The 22,800-nt window shown below is 43.9% G+C and overlaps 1 protein-coding gene across 2 annotated transcripts in view; it reads right to left on the reverse strand.

The window, feature by feature from the left end:
* The window catches only part of LOC137546374 (uncharacterized), a 485,946-nt gene that overhangs the window by 145,386 nt on the left and 317,760 nt on the right, over window positions 1-22,800 (reverse strand). For both annotated transcript variants that reach the window (XM_068268752.1, XM_068268753.1), the window contains exons 24-25: window positions 15,605-15,766; window positions 11,735-11,898 (exon numbers count right to left, since the gene is read on the reverse strand). In XM_068268752.1, coding sequence (XP_068124853.1) covers window positions 11,735-11,898; window positions 15,605-15,766 — 326 coding nt within the window. The remainder of the gene's footprint in view (window positions 1-11,734; window positions 11,899-15,604; window positions 15,767-22,800) is intronic.

Raw genomic sequence — 22,800 nt, forward strand, 5'->3', positions numbered from 1 at the left:
CAGATTCTGATTAATTAACTTTTTATATTCATTCAAAGTTGGTACAGAAGAAGACTTCCACTTGAATAATAGACATTTCCTTGCGTAGAAAAAAGCTAACCTGAGGAATAACTGTTTATGCTTACCACAGGAAGTGTTGTCTATGATGCTTAGCATCGAGGCTTTAAAGGACAAGTCTACTGGTCTATGTAGTATCTGGGTAAGAAGCTGGGTAACCTGCCCCCAAAAACCCTGGACCGGTATACACTCCCATACACAGTGAATGAACCCTGCATTGGACTGGCCACATTTATTGCATTCCGAGCTGATACCACGGCCCATTTTAGATAACTGGAGCGGAGTATAATATATTTGATGGAGCCACTTGATTTGGATTAGTTTATCGTTAGCACTTATCACACTAGGCATATAAAAAGTTTCTAATTCTGTCCAATCTGCTGCACTTAATTCGCAGTGTTCAGACTGCCATTTGGATTTAATTATTTCAAATTTTTGAAAACCTAGCTTAAGTGACAAAGCCATGTAAAATCTAGAAATTTGTTTAGAAGTGTCTTTATTTAGAACCATCAGTTCCAGCTCAGAAGGCTCAAAATATACCCCTGAGGTACCCATCTGGGACCTAATAGCATCACGAAGCTGGAAATAGCGAAACAACGAATGCCGAGGAAGACCAAACTCAGATCTGAATCTAGCAAAAGATTTAAACTCACCATCCGCAAAGATATGATTAGTGTATTTAATCCCACGTTCGATCCAGAATTGACTATCTTCCATTTTAATAAGTTCAGGCAGGCGAGGATTTGCCCACAACGGGGAACTGGGGGAAATTGCACGCTCTGTGCTGGGAAACAGTTTCTCTGTTGAGGTGTATACTTTTAATGAGGAATTGAGAAGAGATGTTCCCACTTTACCTGGCGTTACACCTCTATATATAATATTGGCTAACGCCTCATAGGAGGTAGCGATATCCAGGGGCGCCTCTAGGCATAGACAGTACAGGCCATTGCCTGGAGTGCCATTGGTCCTGGGGGGCGCCATGTTGCTGGCTTAAGCCCCGCCCCCAAATTAAGCCCCGCCCCAGACTAAGCCCCACCCCCATGGGTGTTCTAATACTTGCTTCTGCTGCATCTACTTAGCGTAAGTTGCAGGCAGCTGCCACCTCTGTGCCTTGTGCATCCTTCTTTCCCCTTTTTTGCCTCCTCCTGTCTCCTTGTGCCACCTCTGCCTCCTTCTGTGCCCTATTGTGCCTCCTTCTGTCTCCTTGTGCCTCCTTCAGTCCTTGTGGCACCTCTGCCTACTTCTGTGCCCCTTTGTGCCTACTTCTGTCCCCCTGTGCCTCCTTATGTCCCCTTTGCCTTTATTTGTCCTCTTGTGCTACCTCGGCCCCACTGTTCCTCCTTCAGTACCACTCTGCCTCCTTCTGTCCTCCTGTGCCTCGTTCTGTCTCTCTTTGTGCCTCCTTCTGTTTCCATGTGCCTCTTCAGTCCCCATGTGCCATTTCTGTCCCCTTACACCTCCTTCTATGCCCCTTTATTCCTACATCTGTCCCTGTGTGCCTCCTTTAGTCCCCTCCTGCCTCCTTCTGACCCTCTTGTAGAGGTGCAAGGCTGACCAAGCGGTCACAAGTGCTGTGCGGGAGGGAACCGTGAGGTGGTGAACAGGCTTGTGGCGTCTAATAGAAGCCGCGCCAGTTCACTGCAGCCTTACATTACATGTATTTTCTGGTGAAACACTGCCACATTACGATTACTTTCTGTTGAAAAATTGCCGCATTGTGATTATTTCCTGGTGCAACGCTGCCGCATTACGATTATTTTCATGGGGGGCAGCACAGATTTTCTCGTCTGGAGTGACAAAATCGCTAGAGGCACCTCTGGCGATATCAGCTTCCAGGTTCATGGATGCATCTAGTCTATCAGCGCTCATCCATTTTTGAATGACTCCTAATTGGGCCGCAAGGTAATATAGGCGAAAATTTGGAAGTGCCAGACCCCCAAGAGCTGTTGGAAGACGTAGAGTGGATAGTGCTAGTCGCGGAGTGGAACTGCCCCAAAGAAAACTAACTACCATAGAGTCTATTTTATTAAAGAGCCTCTTAGGGATGTAGATTGGTGACGCCTGTAAAACATACAGTAATTTAGGGGCATAGACCATTTTAATTATTGTGACTTTACCCACAAGATTAAGTGGAAGCTTATTCCAGTTTTTAAATTTGCTCTCCTGCGCAGCTAAAAGAGGCATAAGGTTAAATTGTATATAGTCTTCTATCCTCCGTGTTATATTTACCCCAAGGTACCTACAGGACTCAACTACCATTAATTGAGAAGAGGGGTCTATTACCTCCGTTGCCGCAGGATCGATTGGAAAGAGAACCGATTTAGACCAGTTCACTTTTAGGCCTGATATCTTCTCAAAAGATTTGTATATTGTGAAGACTTCGACCAGCGATGGACCGGGATCTGCCAAATACAAAAGGACGTCATCAGCGTACAATGAAATACGTTCTTCTAGTTTATGGATCTTAAGCCCACAAATAAATGAGGATGACCTAATGTGTTCAGCCAGAGGTTCCATTGCTAATGCGAATAGTAGAGGGGATAAGGGACAGCCCTGTCTAGTTCCCCTGTGGATCTTAAAGGGTTCTGATATATAGGAGTTGACCCTGATTCTTGCGCGTGGTTTGGCATACAAAATGTCAAACCATCTCCGGAATGTTTCGCCAAAGCCCATTTTATCCAACACTGCCCTCATATAAGGCCATTCGACTGAGTCGAAGGCCTTGTGAGTGTCAAGGGACAAGATGACTCTGGATCCTTTATTGCTGTGAGGGAATTGAATGTTGGAGAAAAGCCGCCTGATGTTACCTTTAGTGGATCTACCAGGGATAAAACCCGTCTGATCCTCATGAATCAGATGGGGAATATATTGATTAAGCCTCTGGGCCAGGACCTTGGCTAAAATTTTGGCATCAGTGTTTATCAGCGAAATAGGCCTATATGACTCGCAAAGATCAGGGTTTTTGTTGGGTTTGGGTAATAAAATAATTAAAGCCTCATACATAGAGTCAGGAAACTGACCGACATGAAGAGAGTGAGTAAACAACTTAGCCAATTGTGGGATAGAGATTGATTTACTCTTGAGGTACCACTCCACCGGAACACCGTCCGGGCCCGGAGTTTTGCCTTTCTTAAAGGATTCTATGGCTAGGGAAATTTCAGACTCCGATATGGGCAAATCCAACGCCAGCCTAGTCGCCTCATCAATACGTGGAAGATCTATTTCGCTCAGAAATTTAGAGATGGAATTTAAATCTTTACTACTTTTGCTAGTATAAAGCTCTGAGTAAAATTGAAAAAATTCTTTAGCAATATCTGTTGAGGAAGTGCAGAGTGTACCCGAACTGTCTAGGATTCTGCAGTGTAACTTTAGTTTCATTGCATCCCTGTAACCCAGGAACACATCTCTCCCTGTGAACCTAGCCATTCATTGAGTAAGGATCCCATAACCACTCACAAGGATTTGTTAGCTTGATTGATTAGTTTCTGATTCAGATTTCATTCCACACCGGATCCTTGATAGGTGAAATATTATTAGCACTATCAACAGCCAAACATGTCCTACAAGCTAGTACCATACCGACTCTGCTACCCAACGTGAGGATTGTGTTAAAGAGACACTGAAGCGAAAAAAAAATTATGATATTATGATTTGTATGTGTAGTACAGCTAAGAAATAAAACATTAAGATCAGATACATCAGTCTAATTGTTTCCAGTACAGGAAGAGTTAAGAAACTCCAGTTGTTATCTCTATGCAAAAAAGCCATTAATCTCTACGACTTTCAAAGTCGTGGAGAGGGCTGTTTTCTGACTTTTATTATCTCAACTGATGGTTAACTATTTACTTTTTCTCTGCCAGAGGAGAGGTCATTCGTTCACAGACTGCTCTGAAAGAATCATTTTGAATGCTGAGTGTTGTGTAATCTGCACATATTAGAGAATAATGCAATGTTAGAAAAAACACTATATACCTGAAAATAAAAATATGAGAATATTTTCTTTGCTGCTAATCTTCTAGTAATTATTCATAGTACACAACCAATTCATTATATCATATATTTTTTTTCGCTTCAGTGTCTCTTTAACTAGCTGCCCAGAACTGACATAAAGCCATTTTAATGATCACATAATGGGTTAGCTTGGAAAACTCTGGCTCCAAAGAATGAAGTAACTGAGCATATGTACAGTACCATCACTCCTACCAGCCTTAAAGGAATACTATCGATTCACTTGGGTATCGACAGCACTTCTTCAAGTTCTGAACTGACGGATTGGATTGATCAGCTCCGGGACAATGCCAGTTAAGGCCCATACACACGGCGGACTCCCGCGAACAACGGGTCACCCGAACGCCCCGCCACCCGCACGCCAAACCGGGTGCGTGCACAGACCGCCGCCCGGGCGACAAGACCACCCCCGAGTGACCGGCCTGGCGGATCGCTCAAAAGCAGTCCCACCACCCGAACGACAGCCCGCACACACGCCTGACCCGGCGCGCGGACGACCAAATGACGGAACGCCCAAACGACCTGTCGCCCGCAAAAAAAAACCCGCGTGCACGGGCCCCCAGTCTTCGCTTTGAGGCATTATACCTATCTTGGTATGGAGATCTGGATATTACTAGGTAATCTCGGAGATTTGAGTAGGGCTAGTATTTCTGAATTAAATATTCCAAGCAGTGGCCTGGATCACTATCAGGTGGAACTGAATGTCTTCAGAATGTCCATGACATTGTAAACTCCTGCCAATCACTAGAGCAAAGGAGCAGACCTTTTAGCTAAAAACAAAATATGTAAGGCCGGTCAGCTGGTTAGCATAACACAGTAACTATTCATGTAGTTTAGGACAGTCTTGCAGCAATCCCTGGCCTCTTTGCATTCATGTAACAGGTAAGGACCCCTTCACACTTCATCCATTGTGTTGCAGTGTAATTCTGCACGTCAAGATCACTGCCCACACAATTCTATGAGCCTGTTCACATGTCAGTTGTTGTAATGGATCATATAATTCTAACTTGCTGCATGCAGGCTTTGTATTACATTCTATGTCCAGTCTCCATTGCAGTTCCCACATCAATTCATGCAATATGTAAAGGGCAGAGTGATTCCAGCCAAAAACAATCAATACTCAGTAGTGGCATAACTAGAGATTATGGGGCCCCATAGCAAAACTATCAGGGGGGCCTCAGATGTAGGCACTCTTAATCAATGCCACCTGCCCCTTCCCTATGGATATGAGGTAAATGGGCACTTTGCATTATCATGTAATTAACACTGTACCTAGTTCATGGGCCCTGAGATAACATCTTGGGGTGGAGAAGCACCCCAAAAAAAAGTTAAAGGTGAATACATTAAGTACTATCTGGACCCCCTATGCTCCAGGCCCCCATAGCAGCTGCTATGACTATTGCTACCAGGGCCGGCCCTAGACTTTTTGCCGCCTGAGGCAAATTTTTAAAAAATTGTCACCGCCGCCCCTCCCCCCCCCCTCGGGGGGTGGGGCCGCTCTGGGGGGCCGCCGAGCTGGAGGGGTAGCTGGCAGGACGTGGGTATTGGGCCAGCGGCGGGGAGGGGGGTCGGACCCCCCCCTCCCTCGCCTGGGTCCCCCGTCCTCCGCTCCCCTCCAGCCTAAATAGAAGCAGCCGTATGTGTAAGAGGCACAGGCGGGGAGGACACTCACCTCTTCCCAGCGTGCGTTCCACTGACGTCACTTCCTGCAGCGTTGCAGGAAGTGATGTCAGTGGAGCGCACGCTGGAGCGAGGAGGAGGTGAGTGTCTCCCCGCCCGTGCCTCTTACACATACGGCTGCTTCCATTTAGGCTGGAGGGGAGCGGAGGACGGGGGACCCAGGCGAGGGAGGGGGGGGTCCGACCCCCCTCCCCGCCGCTGGCCCAATACCCCCGTCCTGCCAGCTACCCCTCCAGCTCGGCGGGCCGGCTCCCCGCACCCACGGACGGGCGGGTGCCGCCCCTGGAAATTTGCCGCCTGAGGCAAAAGTTTCACCCCGCCTCATGAGCGGGCCGGCCCTGATTGCTACACCCCTAATGTTCAGAGCAAGTAGCACCTGGCTGCAGGAAGAAGTTTTTTGGGGCCACTCTTTTACAGTTACCATGGACCTTGGCACACTCTGCCACCACCGGTTGGTGTAGTAATCATGAGGATAGGAACCCACAAGAGCGTTTAGGGAACGCTTTAAATCGCTAACGACTACTCTGAACACTTTACCAATGTAAATTTAATGGGATAGGTTCCATTTAGAGGGATTGTGATTCGGCAAATAGTAATCGCGGGACATGCAGCGTTCTGGAAGTGTGTCCTTTCCAATGCATTATATAGGAGAAGGAAAATCGCTTCCGAAAGCGCTACCACAAATCGCTAGTGATTACAATAGTGGCTTGCGCTTTATAGTGGGTCCCAGTCCTTAAAGACAATGTGACATGACACACTGCTTGCAGTGCAAAGTGGTTTGGGAACCATCTAAATAATGCAAGACCTGCATTGCATTCCTGTGGTAAGATAATTTTTTTTTTTTTTTTTTAAACATTGCACCCATTATGTGCAGTGTGACCTTTTCCAATAGTTTTCAAATGGCTGCAAAACAGAGCAAAAGTACATGACATGCACTAGCCTCGGTTAGCATAGGCTAAAACCAACTAGGCTGTTTTCTATCCCCCAAAAGGATAGTTGGCTGTCTTCAATATGCCACCCTTCCGGGTGACCATCCAAAAGGTGCACAGCCAGTCCATCCCTTTATCCATAAGCAATGTAAACTCCCAGACATTAGACTTCAGTGTTACATGGCGAAAAAACCTGCAACTATATATAAACATTCTTGTCTCCAGTTACCACCCGATTGGATGTTGACCCCCCCCAAAAATATACGGAATATCTGCATCAGGTAAGCCAGTTTGTAACGCCGCTTAGCACATTGTGCCAGCCAAAGCAACATTCACAGTGTGACGGCGGCTGCGCTTTGAGAAGGGTGTGCAGTACTGTCTGCAGTGAGTTATTGCGCACCATGCGCGTCACCAGTTACGTACACTGTTCATTGACCGTACACCACCTGCGAACAACCTGCGGTGCTATTTTCCGCTGTAACAGGGAACAGAACGCTCACTGAGAGCCTAGCCTCAGAGTATTATTAAAAGTTACCTTGGTACTTATCCGTTAGCCGGGCGCATCCGGCAGGTGGCGGTAATTACTATTCCCCCTCCAGGCCGACATGGATAGTAGGGAAAGATGTAACTCTGGTGGAGTTTTGTCGCCACCTAGAGGATGCGCCCAGCTAACGGATAAGTACCGTTACCTTTTAATAATTCAGTCTGAAATCAGCTATGGGTCACAACCAGCTCTTCAGATAGCCCAGTTAAGCTTCTTCACACTTTCCATGAGTAACTAGGTAACTCACATGTTAGGACTTAATTACCACACACCTGCACATCAGACTAGTTAGCCTCAATCAGCATAAGCCTGATTCATGGAGTAGCTGTGCATATGAATTCCATGGTAAGTATCTATCAACCTATCTGATTATTATTATTATCTGACCAATAGGTTTTTATATTATAACCAGATGGATCAGCTTTCCTCCAGGAATGCAGTACCTTTATTTCAGACACCTGCGTTATATTCATTAAGAGGGTGCAGGCCTTATGCATAAAATTAGAATAATTCATCTGAAAACAAACGGATGTCTTAACAGATTAGCTTTTCCATAGCAATGCATTGAGAAACAATGTCAGTTTAGTATGCATATGATGTGAACTGAACAATAGGAACTAATGAGCATTACAATTAAAAGTAAAACATTTTATAAAGGTATGCAGCCAAAACCCTTGCACCTTTGCAGCAAGCTGTAAGGTTAACAGGGAGTGTGAAGAAAATGCATATAAAAACACCTAGAATTCATTTGCTTCACATATGGTATCTGACTTCTTGCAATCTGTACAGAATACACATAACGTAGTAAGGGGAAACAGTTATATCAAACCTGTCCTGGCGCTGTAGAAACCGCATTAGGCGTAGACTGGCCAGACAGTCCTTTCCATAGGTTCAGATGGAGGTATGGTCGAATGATTCATCCTCACTCTGAACAATCTTTCTCCTTAAGGAACTGCTTTAAACAGATTCCTGTCTGCCGACCCCAACCCTTCTGCAGCTAGCTTCTAGTTCTGGTCATCTTAACTGTTGTCTAAGCTGCAAACCCTCAGCGAGGCTGCTTTGTCCAGGGCTGGTACCTCCTCAAAAGCGGACTAGCCGCTATATAGAGTGGCCGACTGAGAAAGTTCTGGCTCTTCCTGGTACGCGGTATCAGTAGTGGCGAGGAAGCATGACATACTTTGCCCGTGCACCTTCCAACTACCGGACATCCTCCATCGCCGCGTGCATGAGAAAGCCTGCCAGTGGAGACTCCAGCAGAGCCACTGCACCACTCAAGCCTCAAAACCACCGGAAAGGTGAGCCGCTTTCTTCCCCGGTGTGTTTGCCAGCCGCAAAACCATGCTGGCCAGCACACTGACGCTTCTCATGCCCAGTGAAGTAGCCTGGAAGACTTAGGTATCCTAACGACTGCAGCACAGGATCACCTACTTCCCTGTATCAGCCTGTGTACCTGAGAACAGGAAACACAGTGAAAAGTGAGGCATGATGGGTGGTGCACCTATGTATGGAGGGTGGGGTGGTTCTAATTAAGAATGTTTATTCAGTCTGTGTTTCCTGCAGACAGGAGCCTGTGTACTCTCAATGTGGGGCCGTACTGGAGGATGAAAAGAGAAAAGTGGTTCAAGGATGGATGCGTGGTGCTGCTCTGTAGTAGCCTATCACTGAGGTTGTATAAACATCTGTATAGATGGGAATGGGGAGGGGAAATGACAAAAAGGGGGAGAGCACACTCAGTTTCAATATGACAATAAAAAGCCTCTCCGTGGAGTGTTCTCACCTCTGAAAGTGGCTGACTCGCCCGTATAGGTTGGTCAGTGATATGGCTTTCGCCCCTCTAACAACTGGGGACACAGGCTGTGGATGTAATCTTCTTCCGCAGAGTGTCTCCTTAGGTCCACAGGATACTCCGTGATCCACACAGGTAGCTCCGTGTTGGTCCTCTTGGATAGGATTGCTGGGCTGGATTGTGCTTGGAGTCCTCCCAATGAGAGGGTGGATTGATGTAAGGTGTGCAGAGTATCGGAAAGGAAAGCAAAGGAGGAGGCAGAAAGCAATATCAACTCTGCTAGATTTGCACCCAGTGTCCCTGCGCATCAGTCATATTAGCCACCTAACTTATGAAACAGCGAGAGCGGCATTCTGGCCGACCGGGAAACACCTGCGCAGCGTCATTGTTGCTGTTAAGAGTGGAAGAGGGGGAAGACCACCTAGGGAGAGGCAATCAAAGGGCTGGCACGCTAGCAGAGAGCACACTCAGTGCTGCGGTGGCTAGTGGCTTGAACAGTCCCGCAGATAGGTGCTCTGCATTTGCTTTCCAGCAAGGTATGATTGGAATATATCTGGCCACTCGCTATAGGTAATAGCACTGAGCGGCCAGGATTTGTAGAGAGAAGTGTGCAGTAGGCTTGCGTGCAGTAGGAAGACACACAAAGTGCCTAGATGAAAAATAAAAAAAGATTTGTTGTCGCAAACAGTGTACAACATAAATTGCATTATTTAAATACAAGGCAAGTAACAATGATTGGTGGGATGGTTGTCAAAGCTATCCAATCACAGTTCAGTATGCAAATTAGTGCCCATAATACCTCTTGGATTCAATAATGTGAAGAAATGGGCTTAAACAATACAATTATTAATAGAAGTCTTTTATGTATTAACATGAATTTGCCTAATAATTTTATTGTTTAAGCCCATTTCTTCACATTATTGAATCCAAGAGGTATTATGGGTACAAATTTGCATACTGAACTGTGATTGGATGGCTTTGACAACCATCCCACCAATTTGCATACTGAACTGTGATTGGATGGCTTTGACAACCATCCCACCAATCATTGTTACTTTCCTTGTATTTAAATAATGCAATTTATGTTGCACACTGTTTGCCAGCTTGAAAAAGGGAGAAAGGTCTCCTGAAACGCATTGCAACAATAAATCTTTTTTTATTTTTCATCTAGGCACTTTGTGTGTCTTCCTACTGCACGCAAGCCTACTGCACACTTCTCTCTACAAATCCTGGCCGCTCAGTGCTATTACCTATAGCGAGTGGCCAGATATATTCCAATCATACCTTGCTGGAAAGCAAATGCAGAGCACCTATCTGCGGGACTGTTCAAGCCACTAGCCACTGCAGCGCTGAGTGTCCTCCCTGCTAGCGTGCCAGCCCTTTAATTGCCTCTCCCTAGGTGGCCTTGCTTCTCTTCCACTCTTAACAGCAGCAGTGATGCTGCGCAGGTGTTTCCCGGTTGGCCAGAATGCCGCTCTCGCTGTATCATAAGTGAGGTGGCTAGTATGACTGATGCGCAGGGACACTGGGTGCAAAGCTAGCAGAGTTGCATTGCTTTGTGCCTCCTACTTTGCTCTCCTTTCCGATACTCCGCACACCTTACACCAATTCACCCTCTCATTGGGAGGACTACAAGTACAATCCGGCCCGGCAATCCTATCCAAGAGGACCAACACGGAGCTACCTGTGTGGATCACGGAGTATCCTGTGGACCTAAGGAGACACTCTGCAGAAGAAGATTACATCCACAGCCTGTGTCCCCGGCTGTTAGAGAGACGAAAGCCATATCACTGACCAACCCATACGGGCGAGTCAGCCACTTTTAGAGGTGAGAACACTCCACAGAGAGGCTTTTTTATTATGTCAAATTGAAATTGAGTGCGCTCTCCACCTTTTTGTCTTTTCCCCTCCCCATTCCCATCTATACAGATGAAAGAGAACTGTTAACTAAAAGTCCTGTTGCTGTTTTTTACCCTGGAAAAGATGTCTTCTTTCTAACCCAGTCAGATAAAAATTGTGTTGAGCTTCAACCATAGAATGGACAGATCTCTAAGCCTACCCAGCCTTTCTGCTTACTCCATCCTCATTCCCGCCCTTCTGATGAGTCATACTGCTTGCCCTGGTGTGCACAGAGAGAAGATAGCTGCTTTGTGTGTTTAATGCTGGCTTGGGAGCAAGTCTGAGAAGTACAGTGGAATATATAAGACTATACAAGTAATGTGAAGTTCCAGTCAAGTAAAACTACTGAAGAGTGCGAGGTTCACTTCACTGTCAAATACAATTCCCCACTAAATTAAATAATATATTTCAAACTAAAATATGCTATTTATCTGGATCAAGCAATTATTACACTGCTATATGCCGCAATGTGAATTACGGCTATAGCAGCGCTCAGTGTGTAATTTGGACGCCGGCAAAAGTCTGAGCCCAAATTACAATAAAAATAGCGCAATTTGTCCACCAGCAATAGCTGGAAGCCGAACTGCATCTTACCCCCACTGTATGATGCCTTGGAGGGGGAATAGTAATTGATGCCACGGGAAATTAGCCACAGTAGAGTGAGCTGTTTTTTCGGCTTCACCTCGTGCCCAAATTTCTTGGCACCCTTTTTACATGTATACATGCCAGATCACTACTGCTAGCTTCACTGGAAATACTTAGAGATGCCTTAGTACATCAGGTACTGCATGCCAATTACAACAATGGAAATTTGAAAATTATGCAACATACCACTGAAGGATCTGTCCACCTTGGTGATCTCTGAAGGCTTGTAAAGTCATGGTTTTGGGTCAGCAGCTTCTCATCTCCTCCCCAGTTTTGAGGTAAAGCATCTAACTGAAAAGTTTGCGCTCCCTTTAGAATTCTAGCAAACGCATTGGTGTAAAGTCCTTCCACTGTTTAAACGTGTGTAAAAGGAAAGAAATGATAAAAATGACTCTCCTATGCATAAAACGTGAGCAATTATTATGTTCTAATTCTAGGCTAGCGATATATACAGAAGGCATCCTTTTACGTGTGTAAAAGGAAAGAAATGATAAAAATGACTCTCCTATGCATAAAACGTGAGCAATTATTATGTTCTAATTCTAGGCTAGCGATATATACAGAAGGCAGATGTTTCATTAGGCTAAGACAATATGTTGGAACCGTTTGTTCTCATTAGTGTGCTAGGCATTAAATTCACAACATATTATTCCCTCTTGTTATCTTGTAAAATAGATTGTAAAGATTTCAAGAATAGAATTCAATGTCCTCTGGTCAATAAAGATTTAACACTGGGGGCAATTCTGTGGAGATTGCATTGCAATTGCTGGCGATCAGCAAATCGCTAGGGCATTGTTTCCCTATCAGAGTATTCACACTGCACCCCATAGGTAAGTAGTGAGGTTCACCCCAACTACCACCCCCCTAATGGCACACACCATTATGAACTTCCCTTATGGGTAGGTTAGTTATAAAACAATATTCTGGTGCTCAGGTCACTTTAAGTTCTATTTGGTTTCTAAAGGTGTTATTAAGTTTCAAACAACTGTATACAGTCTAATTTATGCATTAGTAGGTTTAATTTAAATATGGATGTGAATTCATAGTGTTTTCTATCCATAAAATCTACTGACCTTTTTACCAGTTTTTCAGAATATTAAATATATGGTGTACTGTATTACTGAACAAAAGTGCTAGGATGAAAGACAGATATTGGGAAATGGTATTTGTCACTTAGTTGATACTGCTAAAAACAGGACTGAGTGAAACTCTGTGGAGACAGAACACACCTTCAGCCAAGTACTTTAACAATTAATATTTGCATATCAGTATCATTAAGCTGCTGGTTGACATAAGTGGATTACATGTACATAAAATGCATAGAAATCTATTTACTTTTCTGAGCGCTTTTTGGCCTCCAGAGCTTTCTGAGCGCTTTTTGGCCTCCAGCTCTCAGAAAGTTTTGGAGGCCAAAAAGCTCTCAGAAAAGCACTTATAGTGTGTCTGAGCACTTTACTCTGCAGGAGAGATGAAACATCTTCTAGAACAGAAAAAGGTATCCAGTATGTCCTAATATGTCTTTTCTATATAAGGGGGACAACTATAACTCTGAATTTTAGATAAAACAAGTTTCAGCAGTTCAGGGACTCACTAGGTCTCGTACAGTGTGATCACAAGCTACAGGGCAAGAAGCCAACAATAAATGGAAAACTTTTAAACAGATTTCCAATAAGTAAACGGGATGATCCTCTCAATTACTTTACATTGTTAACGCAGCAGCATGTTTATATTCTTATATTCTTTCATGCCTCGCAAATTGCATGGCATTTTCTGCTTTGTAATTTTATCTTTGTAAGTACTGCATGAGCCATACAATGTTCAGACCTTTATTATCATGATGGTCTGCTATCACCTGACTCACAACTGTTTTTTGTTTTGTTTTTTGAATGGGTGGGGGAGGATTCTGTCTCCAGAGGGGTGGAGCTTCCATGGGGCAATATATCTGGGAAGATGAGCTTGTTTAGGAGTTGTGTTGTACAGTACAGGATAAGCAACCTGCTTGTCATTTGGGGAGGTCCTCCAGATGCTCTACAAATGTTCCTTATCCATTTAAATGCAGTTGGCTGATGGTGTAATGGTTAAGGGCTCTGCCTCTGACACAGGAGACCAGGGTTCGAATCTCGGCTCTGCCTGTGCAGTAAGCCAGCACTAATTCAGTAGGAGACCTTTGGCAAGTCTCCCTTACACTGCTACTGCCAATAGAGCGCGCCCTAGTGGCTGCTGCTCTGCTCTGGCGCTTTGAGTCCGCAAGGAGAAAAGCGCAATATAAATGTTATTTGTCTTGTCTTGTCTAAATAGTAATAATCAGAACAATAATAATCCCCTTTTCACTGTACATTGATCAGCAGGGAGACTCCACAGGGGAAGGGGGTGTTGGGATGGGGAGGGGTTATTACTGAAACTTTTCACAAAGCATGCCATGGTGATTTCCCTCTAAAGGCGTTTAGCTGTCCTCCACCCCACTCCATCTGGGGTATACCAGTTGGGGAGTTCATTAGGGCCTGATGTAGTTGGTTGGATGAGTCTGTACTACAAACATAATTTAAACTAGTGGCACAAAATCTGAAACAACCAGGAAGAAGTGGTATACTTTGGAAAATATTTTCTATATGTTCCTCTCAACAGCCTGGTGTAGAAACTAAGGATGCATGGACTGGGGAAAATGTGTGTGCATGGATACAGTACTGGTTAAGAGTCAGAAGGCAAAGAGTACTAGTAAATCGATCATACTCAAAATGGGAAACTGTTAGCAGTTGGAGCCTCACAGTGTTACCCGGTGGATAAAGTTCGATCCAGACAAGTGACACAAATTGCAGTGACTGTGGAAAATGTGTGTTCATGGATAGAGACCTGGCTAAGGATCAGAAGGCAAAGAGTAGTAGTAAAATAGTAGTAGCAAAATGTTAGCCAGGGACAATAGTAGGTCCAGTTCTCTTAAATTAATGTTGTCATCTTCACAGGTTATATGAAATTATGTATAATCTTAAAGTGACAACTGGCAGCTGAGTGGATTGATCACCTTTTCATGCCCATGGAAACCCCTTCTTCATGCCTGGCTCCGTCATCCATCCTCCCCTCATCATAGAAACAACATTGGTCACTGTACTGTTGCCTAGCATTGCGATTGGACAGCATTGGGGCCTCCCATTGTCACCCGCCGGATAAAGTAGGATCCTGACAAATGTCACAAATTGCATAAAAATTGTGTGTTTGTACACTATGATAAATTCTATATTTGCATTTAAAAGAGATGTGGATGTTTCCATACTTTGAATGGTATCCATAGCAAAATTATACTTGAACAACTACTGCAACTAGCTGACCTCCAGTGTAAATTACAGTTAGTGTCAGGGACACTAACTTTAGATCTTAATAATGATTCTAATGAATTGCAACTCACCCCTTCCGCCATTGCTATGCCATATAAGGCAAATGCTCCACCCTCATTACAGGATAATGCTATGGCATTCCTGGAGGCTGGACCACCTCCTTCACAGCCCAGCCTCCAGCTCTGTAGTCCATACCCAGCTCTCTGGCTAAAGTATAATAATAAATGTTGTGCGATTACACTACAGCCACAGAAGCTGGGGGAAGGCTATATAGCTGGAGCCTGGGATGTGTAAGAGCTAACCCAGCCTCTAGAAAAAATGCTTAACTTCCTTCTTGGTAACCCCGAGTCAGGCTCGGGACGGAAATCTGCAGCTCTGAGCAGTAATCCAGAGTTGCATCTATTAGAGGTGCATCTATTAGCGGTATGATTTTTACGTTGTGAAAGCTTGTGAAAGAATTGCACTGCTTTTGGAAAACAAATCTGGAAATAATAATACCGCCAGGGGGGTTGGTTTTTTTTGCCTTATATGGTGTAGCATCAGTGGACGGTGTAAGTAAAGGAAATTGCAGCTATCGTAATTCATTTTAACATATAAAGTTAGTGTCAGGGACTAAACCAAACTAAATTACCACAAAATCCCGGATCTATTGATCAATCTACCTACACTCAGCTTTTATATCAGCACTCAACAAACAACATTTTCGTTCACTAAAACTGCATTGTACCTTCCAGTCCAAAGGCTTGTCTAATCTGTAAGCGTAAGCCATTATGTTGCCGGTAACGTACTGCATGCTGGATGTTACTATAGTTCAGGGATGGCTGCAGCAAAGAAGACTTTTCTCCTCCCATCCTCATCTTATACCAGTCGATAATGTCCTTTTCTGGAACTGTAGTAAATAATAATGTATAAATATGTATACACTGCGTGTAAATACACACACACACTCACACACACACACACACATATCTAGCATGAAGATGTTAGCAGTATCTGGCACCCAGACATTAGCAACAGATCCTTTAAAGTACAGCTGCTGTGAAAAAATGTAAAATGTAAAATTTAACCACTTGAGGACCCACCCTTTACCCCCCCTTAAGGACCAGCGCTGTTTTAGCTGATCTGTGCTGGGTGGGCTGTGCAGCCCCCAGCACAGATCAGGGTGCAGGCAGAGCGACCAGATCGCCCCCCTTTTTTTCTCCACTAGGGGGATGATGTGCTGGGGGGGTCTGATCGCTCCTGCCTGCCGGGTGTTGCGGGGGGAGGCACCTCAAAGCCCCCCTCCGCGGCGAAACCCCCCCCCCCCCTCCCTCTCCTACCTGGCCCCCCTGGTGATCCGGGCTGCACAGGACGCTATCCGTCCTGTGCAGCCAGTGACAGGCTGTCCCCTGTCACATGGCAGCGATCCCCGGCCGCTGATTGGCCGGGGATCGCCGATCTGCCTTCTGGCGCTGCCGTACAATGTAAACAAAGCGGATTATTTCCGCTTGTGTTTACATTTAGCCTGCGAGCCGCGATCGGCGGCCCGCAGGCTATTCACGGAGCCCCCCGCCGTGAATTGACAGGAAGCAGCCGCTCGCGCGAGCGGCTGCTTCCTGATTAATTAGCCTGCAGCCGGCGACGCAGAACTGCGTCGCTGGTCCTGCAGCTGCCACTTTGCCGACGCACGGTATAAGCGTGCGGTCGGCAAGTGGTTAAAGCACATACATATACAATGGAGAGTTCTCTGTGAGTAAAAGTACTAAAAATTACTTTTTTTCCTATGTCACTGTCACTATGTAGTGGAAACCTGATAGATCTGACTGATTTTGGACTAGTCCATCTCCACATAGGGGATTCTCGGTCATTTCTTCATTTACAAAAGCACTTACTGAATGGCAGCTGCCCAGTTCAAATGTCAAAACAAAATGCAAATGAATAGAAAAGCTGACTTACATTTATGCTCAGATCCTTTCCAGTGAGTGTTTTTATACAGAATATATATATATATATATATATATATATATATATATATATATATACACATACATACAGATATATATATATATATATATATATATATACATACATATATATATATACATACATATATATATATATATATATATATATATATATATATATATATATATATATTTATATATACACACACAGTGGGTTGCAAAAGTATTCAGCCCCCTTGAAGTTTTCCACATTTTGTCACATTACTGCCACAAACATGCATCAATATTATTGGAATTCCACGTGAAAGAGCAATACAAAGTGGTGTACATGCGAGAAGTGGATTGAAAATCATACATCCTTCCGAACATTTTTTACAAATAAATAACTGCAAAGTGGGGTGTGCGTAATTATTCGGCCCCCTGAGTCAATACTTTGTAGAACCACCTTTTGCTGCAATTACAGCTGCCCTTTTAGGGTATGTCTCTACCAGCTTTGCACAGCTAGAGACTGAAATCCTTGCCCATTCTTCTTTGCAAAACAGCTCCAGCTTAGTCAGATTAGATGGACAGCGTTTGTGAACAGCAGTTTTCAGATCTTGCCACAATTGGATTTAGATCTGGACTTTGACTGGGCAATTCTAACACATGGATATGTTTTATTTTAAACCATTCCATTGTTGCCTTGGCTTTATGTTTAGGGTCATTGTCCTGCTGGAAGGTGAACCTCCGCCCCAGTCTAAAGTCTTTTGCAGTCTCCAAGAGGTTTTTTTTCCAAGATTGCACTGTATTTGGCTCCATCCATCTTCCCATTAACTCTGACCAGCTTCCCTGTCCCTGCTGAAGAGATGCACCCCCTGAGCATGATGCTGCCACCACCATATTTGACAGTGGGGATGGTGTGTTCAGAATCACATCACGTGCAGTGTTAGTTTTCTGCCACACATAGCCTTTTGCATTTTGGCCAAAAATTTCAATTTTGGCCTCATCTGACCAGAGCACCTTCTTCCACATGGTTGCTGTGTCCCCCACGTGGCTTATGGCAAACTGCAAACGGGACTTCTTATGCTTTCTGTTAACAATGCCTTTCTTCTTGCCACTCTTCCATAAAGGCCAACTTTGTACAGTGCATGACTAATAGTTGTCCTATGGACAGAGTCTCCCACCTGAGCTGTAGATCTCTGCAGCTCGTCCAGAGTCACCATGGGTCTCTTGACTGCATTTCTAATCAGCGCTCTCCTTGTTCGGCCTGTGAGTTTAGGTGGATGGCCTTGTCTTGGTAGGTTTACAGTTGTGTCATACTCCTTCCATTTCTGAATGATCGCTTGAACAGTGATCCTTGGGATGTTCAAGGCTTTGGAAATCTTTTTGTAGCCTAAGCCTGCTTTAAATCTCTCAATAACTTGATCCCTGACCTGTCTTGTGTGTTCAGTGGACTTCACGGTGTTGTTACTCCCAATATTCTCTTAGACAACCTCTGAGGCCCTCACAGAGCAGCTGTATTTGTACTGACATTAGATTACACACAGGTGCACTCTATTTAGTCATTAGCACTCATCAGGCAATGTCTATAGGCAACTGACTGCACTCAGATCAAAGGGGGCCGAATAATTATGTACACACCACTTTGCAGTTATTTATTTGTAAAAATGTTTGAAATCATGTATGATTTTCGTTCCACTTCGCACGTGTACACCACTTTGTGTTGGTCTTTCATGTGGAATTCCAATGAATTCCAATGAAATTGATTCAGGTTTGTGGAAAACTTCAAGGGGGCCGAATACTTTTGCAAACCACTGTATATATGTATATATATATATATATATATATATATATATACTTATATACTAGCTGGACGCCCGACGTTGCCCGGGTATGTATTTGGCTAGTGTTGGCTCTGCCCACTTTTCCTAACCCTATCACACAATTACTTAATGACCAAGTATGTGAGCTTTGCGGTCTTTGGCATCAATAATTTGCATTGAAATAAAATTAATCTGATTGGATGTGGCTCCACCCCTTTTCTGAATTTGAACCCCAATCACCCAATATATATATATATATATATATATATATATACAGTGGCTTGCAAAAGTATTCGGCCCCCTTGACGGTTTCCACATTTTGTCACATTACTGCCACAAACATGAATCAGTTTTATTGGAATTCCACGTGAAAGACCAATACAAAGTGGTGTACACGTTAGAAGTGGAACGAAAATCATACGTGATTCCAAACATTTTTTACAAATAAATAACTGCAAAGTGGGGTGTGCATAATTATTCAGCCCCCTGAGTCAATACTTTGTAGATCCACCTTTTGCTGCAATTACAGCTGCCAGTCTTTTAGGGTATGTCTCTACCAGCTTCGCACATCTAGAGACTGAAATCCTTGCCCATTCTTCTTTGCAAAACAGCTCCAGCTCAGTCAGATTAGATGGACAGCGTTTGTGATCAGCAGTTTTCAGATCTTGCCACAGATTGTCGATTGGACTTTGATTGGGCCATTCTAACACATGGATATGTTTTGTTTTAAACCATTGCATTGTTGCCTTGGCTTTATGTTTAGGGTCGTTGTCCTGCTGGAAGGCGAACCTCCGCCCCAGCCTCAAGTCTTTTGCAGACTCCAAGAGATTTTCTTCCAAGATTGCCCTGTATTTGGCTCCATCCATCTCCCTATCAACTTTGACCAGCTTCCCTGTCCCTGCTGAAGAGAAGCAACCCCAGAGCATGATGCTGCCACCACCATATTTGACAGTCGGGATGGTGTGTTCAGAGTGATGTGCAGTGTTAGTTTCCTGCCACACATAGCGTTTTGCATTTTGGCCAAAAAGTTCAAGAGCACCTTCTTACACGTTTGCTGTGTCCCCCACATGGCTTGTATCAAAATGCAAACGAGACTTCTTATGCTTTTCTGTTAACAATGGCTTTCTTCTTGTCACTCTTCCATAAGAGCCAACTTTGTGCAGTGCACGACTAATAGTTATTCTATGGACAGATTCCCCCACCTGAGCTGGAGATCTCTGCAGCTCGTCCAGAGTCACCATGGGCCTCTTGGCTGCATTTCTGATCAGCGCTCTCCTTGTTCGGCCTGTGAGTTTAGGTGGATGGCCTTGTCTTGGTAGGTTTACAGTTGTGCCATACTCCTTCCATTTCTGAATGATCACTTGAACAGTGCTCTTTGGGATGTTCAAGGCTTTGGAAATCTTTTTGTAGCCTAAGCCTGCTGTAAATTTCTCAATAACTTTATCCCTGACCTGTCTGGTGTGTTCTTTGGACTTCATGGTGTTGTTGTGCCCAAGATTCTCTTAGACAACCTCTGAGGCCGTCAAAGAGCAGCTGTATTTGTACTGACATTAGATTACACACAGGTGCACTATATTTAGTCATTTGCACTCATCAGGCAATGTCTATGGGCAACTGACTGCACTCAGACCAAAGAGGGCTGAATAATTACGCACACCCCACTTTGCAGTTATTGATTTGTAAAAAAATGTTTGGAATCACGTATGATTTTCTTTCCACTTCTCACGTGTACACCACTTTGTATTGGTCTTTCACGTGAAATTCCATTAAAATTGATTAATGTTTGTGGCAGTAATGTGACAAAATGTGGAAAACTTCAAGGGGGCTGAAAACTTTTGCAAGCCACTGTATATATCCTACTAATATAATAAATGGGAAAGTTCGGATGTTTGTTACTCGATCACGCAAAAATGGCTGAACGGATTTGAATGAAATTTGGCACACACATAGTACATTACCTGGAATAAAGTATAGGATACTTTCTATTCCCATAACCAAAAAGGGGGCGGAGACAAATACAAATTTCACTGGAAATGTAAACTGCAGCCATTCTTACACTGTTAATGGTAGGGTTCTCAAACTTTGCACAGTTTCTGGGTGACTGGGATTAATATTCAGAAGGGTGGGTGGAGCGTACAAAAGCCAATCAAAATCCACTTATTGATTTTTAAGGGGAATATTTAATTGCTGCCATTCTTGCACTGTTAATAGCTAGAGATGGCCCGAACCGTTCGCCGTGCGAACATCTCTGGGCCTTCTACTACTTCCGGGTCGCTATGACCCGGAGGAGTACGCCTGCGCTGCCCGGCGGAGCGCGTCCTAGATTGCGCTCCTGTTGCCGGGCACTCTCTGCGCATGAGCGTGACGTCGTTCATGACATCACGCACATGCGCAGAAAGTGCCCGGCAACAGGAGCGCGATCTAGGAAGCGCTCCGCCGGGCAGCGCAGGCGTACCACTCCGGGTCATAGCGACCCGGAAGTAGTAGAAGGCCCAGTGATGCAGAGATGTTCGCCGGCGAATGGTTCGGGAACCGTTCATGACATCTCTGTTAATAGCACAAGCTTCTTGCACTGTTAATCACCTGTACCTGGTACACTTGGCTATTGGGTGATTTGGGTTCAAGAAAAGGGGTGGAGCCACAGCCAATCAGATTTTTTTTTATTTCAATGCAAATTATTGATGCCAAAGACCGCAAAGCTCGCAAACTTGGTCATTAAGTAATTAAGTTATTGTGTGTTAGGGTTAGGAAAAGGGGGCAGGGCCAACACCAGCCAAATACATACCCAGGCAACGCCGGGCATCCAGCTAGTATATATATATATATATATATATATATATATATATATATATATATATATATATATATATACATATATACAGTGGAGGAAATAATTATTTGACCCCTCACTGATTTTGTAAGTTTGTCCAATGACAAAGAAATGAAAAGTCTCAGAACAGTATCATTTCAATGGTAGGTTTATTTTAACAGTGGCAGATAGCACATCAAAAGGAAAATCGAAAAAATAACCTTAAATAAAAGATAGCAACTGATTTGCATTTCATTGAGTGAAATAAGTTTTTGAACCCTCTAACAATAAAAGACTTAACACTTAGTGGAAAAACCCTTGTTTGCAAGCACAGAGGTCAAACGTTTCTTTGATGATTTGGGTGATTTGGGTTCAAATTCAGAAAAGGGGTGGAGCCACAGCCAAACAGATTTTTTTTTTATTTCAATGCAAATTATTGATGCCAAAGACCGCAAAGCTCGCAAACTTGGTCATTAAGTAATTAAGTTATTGTGTGTTAGGGTTAGGAAAAGGGGGCAGGGCCAACACCAGCCAAATACATACCCAGGCAACGCCGGGCATCCAGCTAGTATAATATATATATATATATATATATATATATATATATATATATATATATATATATATATATTTATATATATTTTTTTTAATTATTATTTTTTTTAAATGTTACCATTTTTATGATACTTGTCCTTGTTTAAGTAATTTAAATTGTGGAGGGGGGGAGGGGATGATGATGGGGTGTCTTCATAAATCAGACTTGTTTTTCCAGCACATCCCACAGATGCTCAATCAAATTTACCATACTATTATTTAGCTCAATGTTTTTGCTGAAGAAAAAAAAGAATATTTTTTTTTTAATTTTGTTTATTAGGGGAAAAGGTTATTGTCAAATTCATGTTTCTGGTTGAGACTGTTTAGCCTCTCTGCAACCGCCTAACACCGATCGGCGGCTGCAAAGTGGCTCTCTTGTTCCTCAGCGATGCCATATGGCACCATCTCGTGAGGAGCAAGATTGGATCGGAGCTCGAGCTCGCATGAGCGCAAGCTCTCATTGTAAACAGGGGACCGCAGTGATCAGCCTGCCAACCCGTGATCGAAGCTGGCAGGCTGTTTTCAAGATTTATAAGGGATCATTTAATTATATGGAGCTGCCATCTTACACAGCGCTGAACAGAAGCCTTGTCATTAACCACTTGAGGACCGTGGGCTTTACCCCCCTTAAGGACCGGCCACTTTTTTTCCATTCAGACCACTGCAGCTTTCACGGTTTATTGCTCGCTCATACAACCTACCACCTAAATGAATTTTGGCTCCTTTTCTTGTCTCTAATAAAGCTTTCTTTTGGTGCTATTTGATTGCTCCTGCG

This window comes from Hyperolius riggenbachi, chromosome 2 (genome assembly GCF_040937935.1).
Source record: "Hyperolius riggenbachi isolate aHypRig1 chromosome 2, aHypRig1.pri, whole genome shotgun sequence".
Classification (NCBI taxonomy): Eukaryota; Metazoa; Chordata; class Amphibia; order Anura; family Hyperoliidae; genus Hyperolius; species Hyperolius riggenbachi.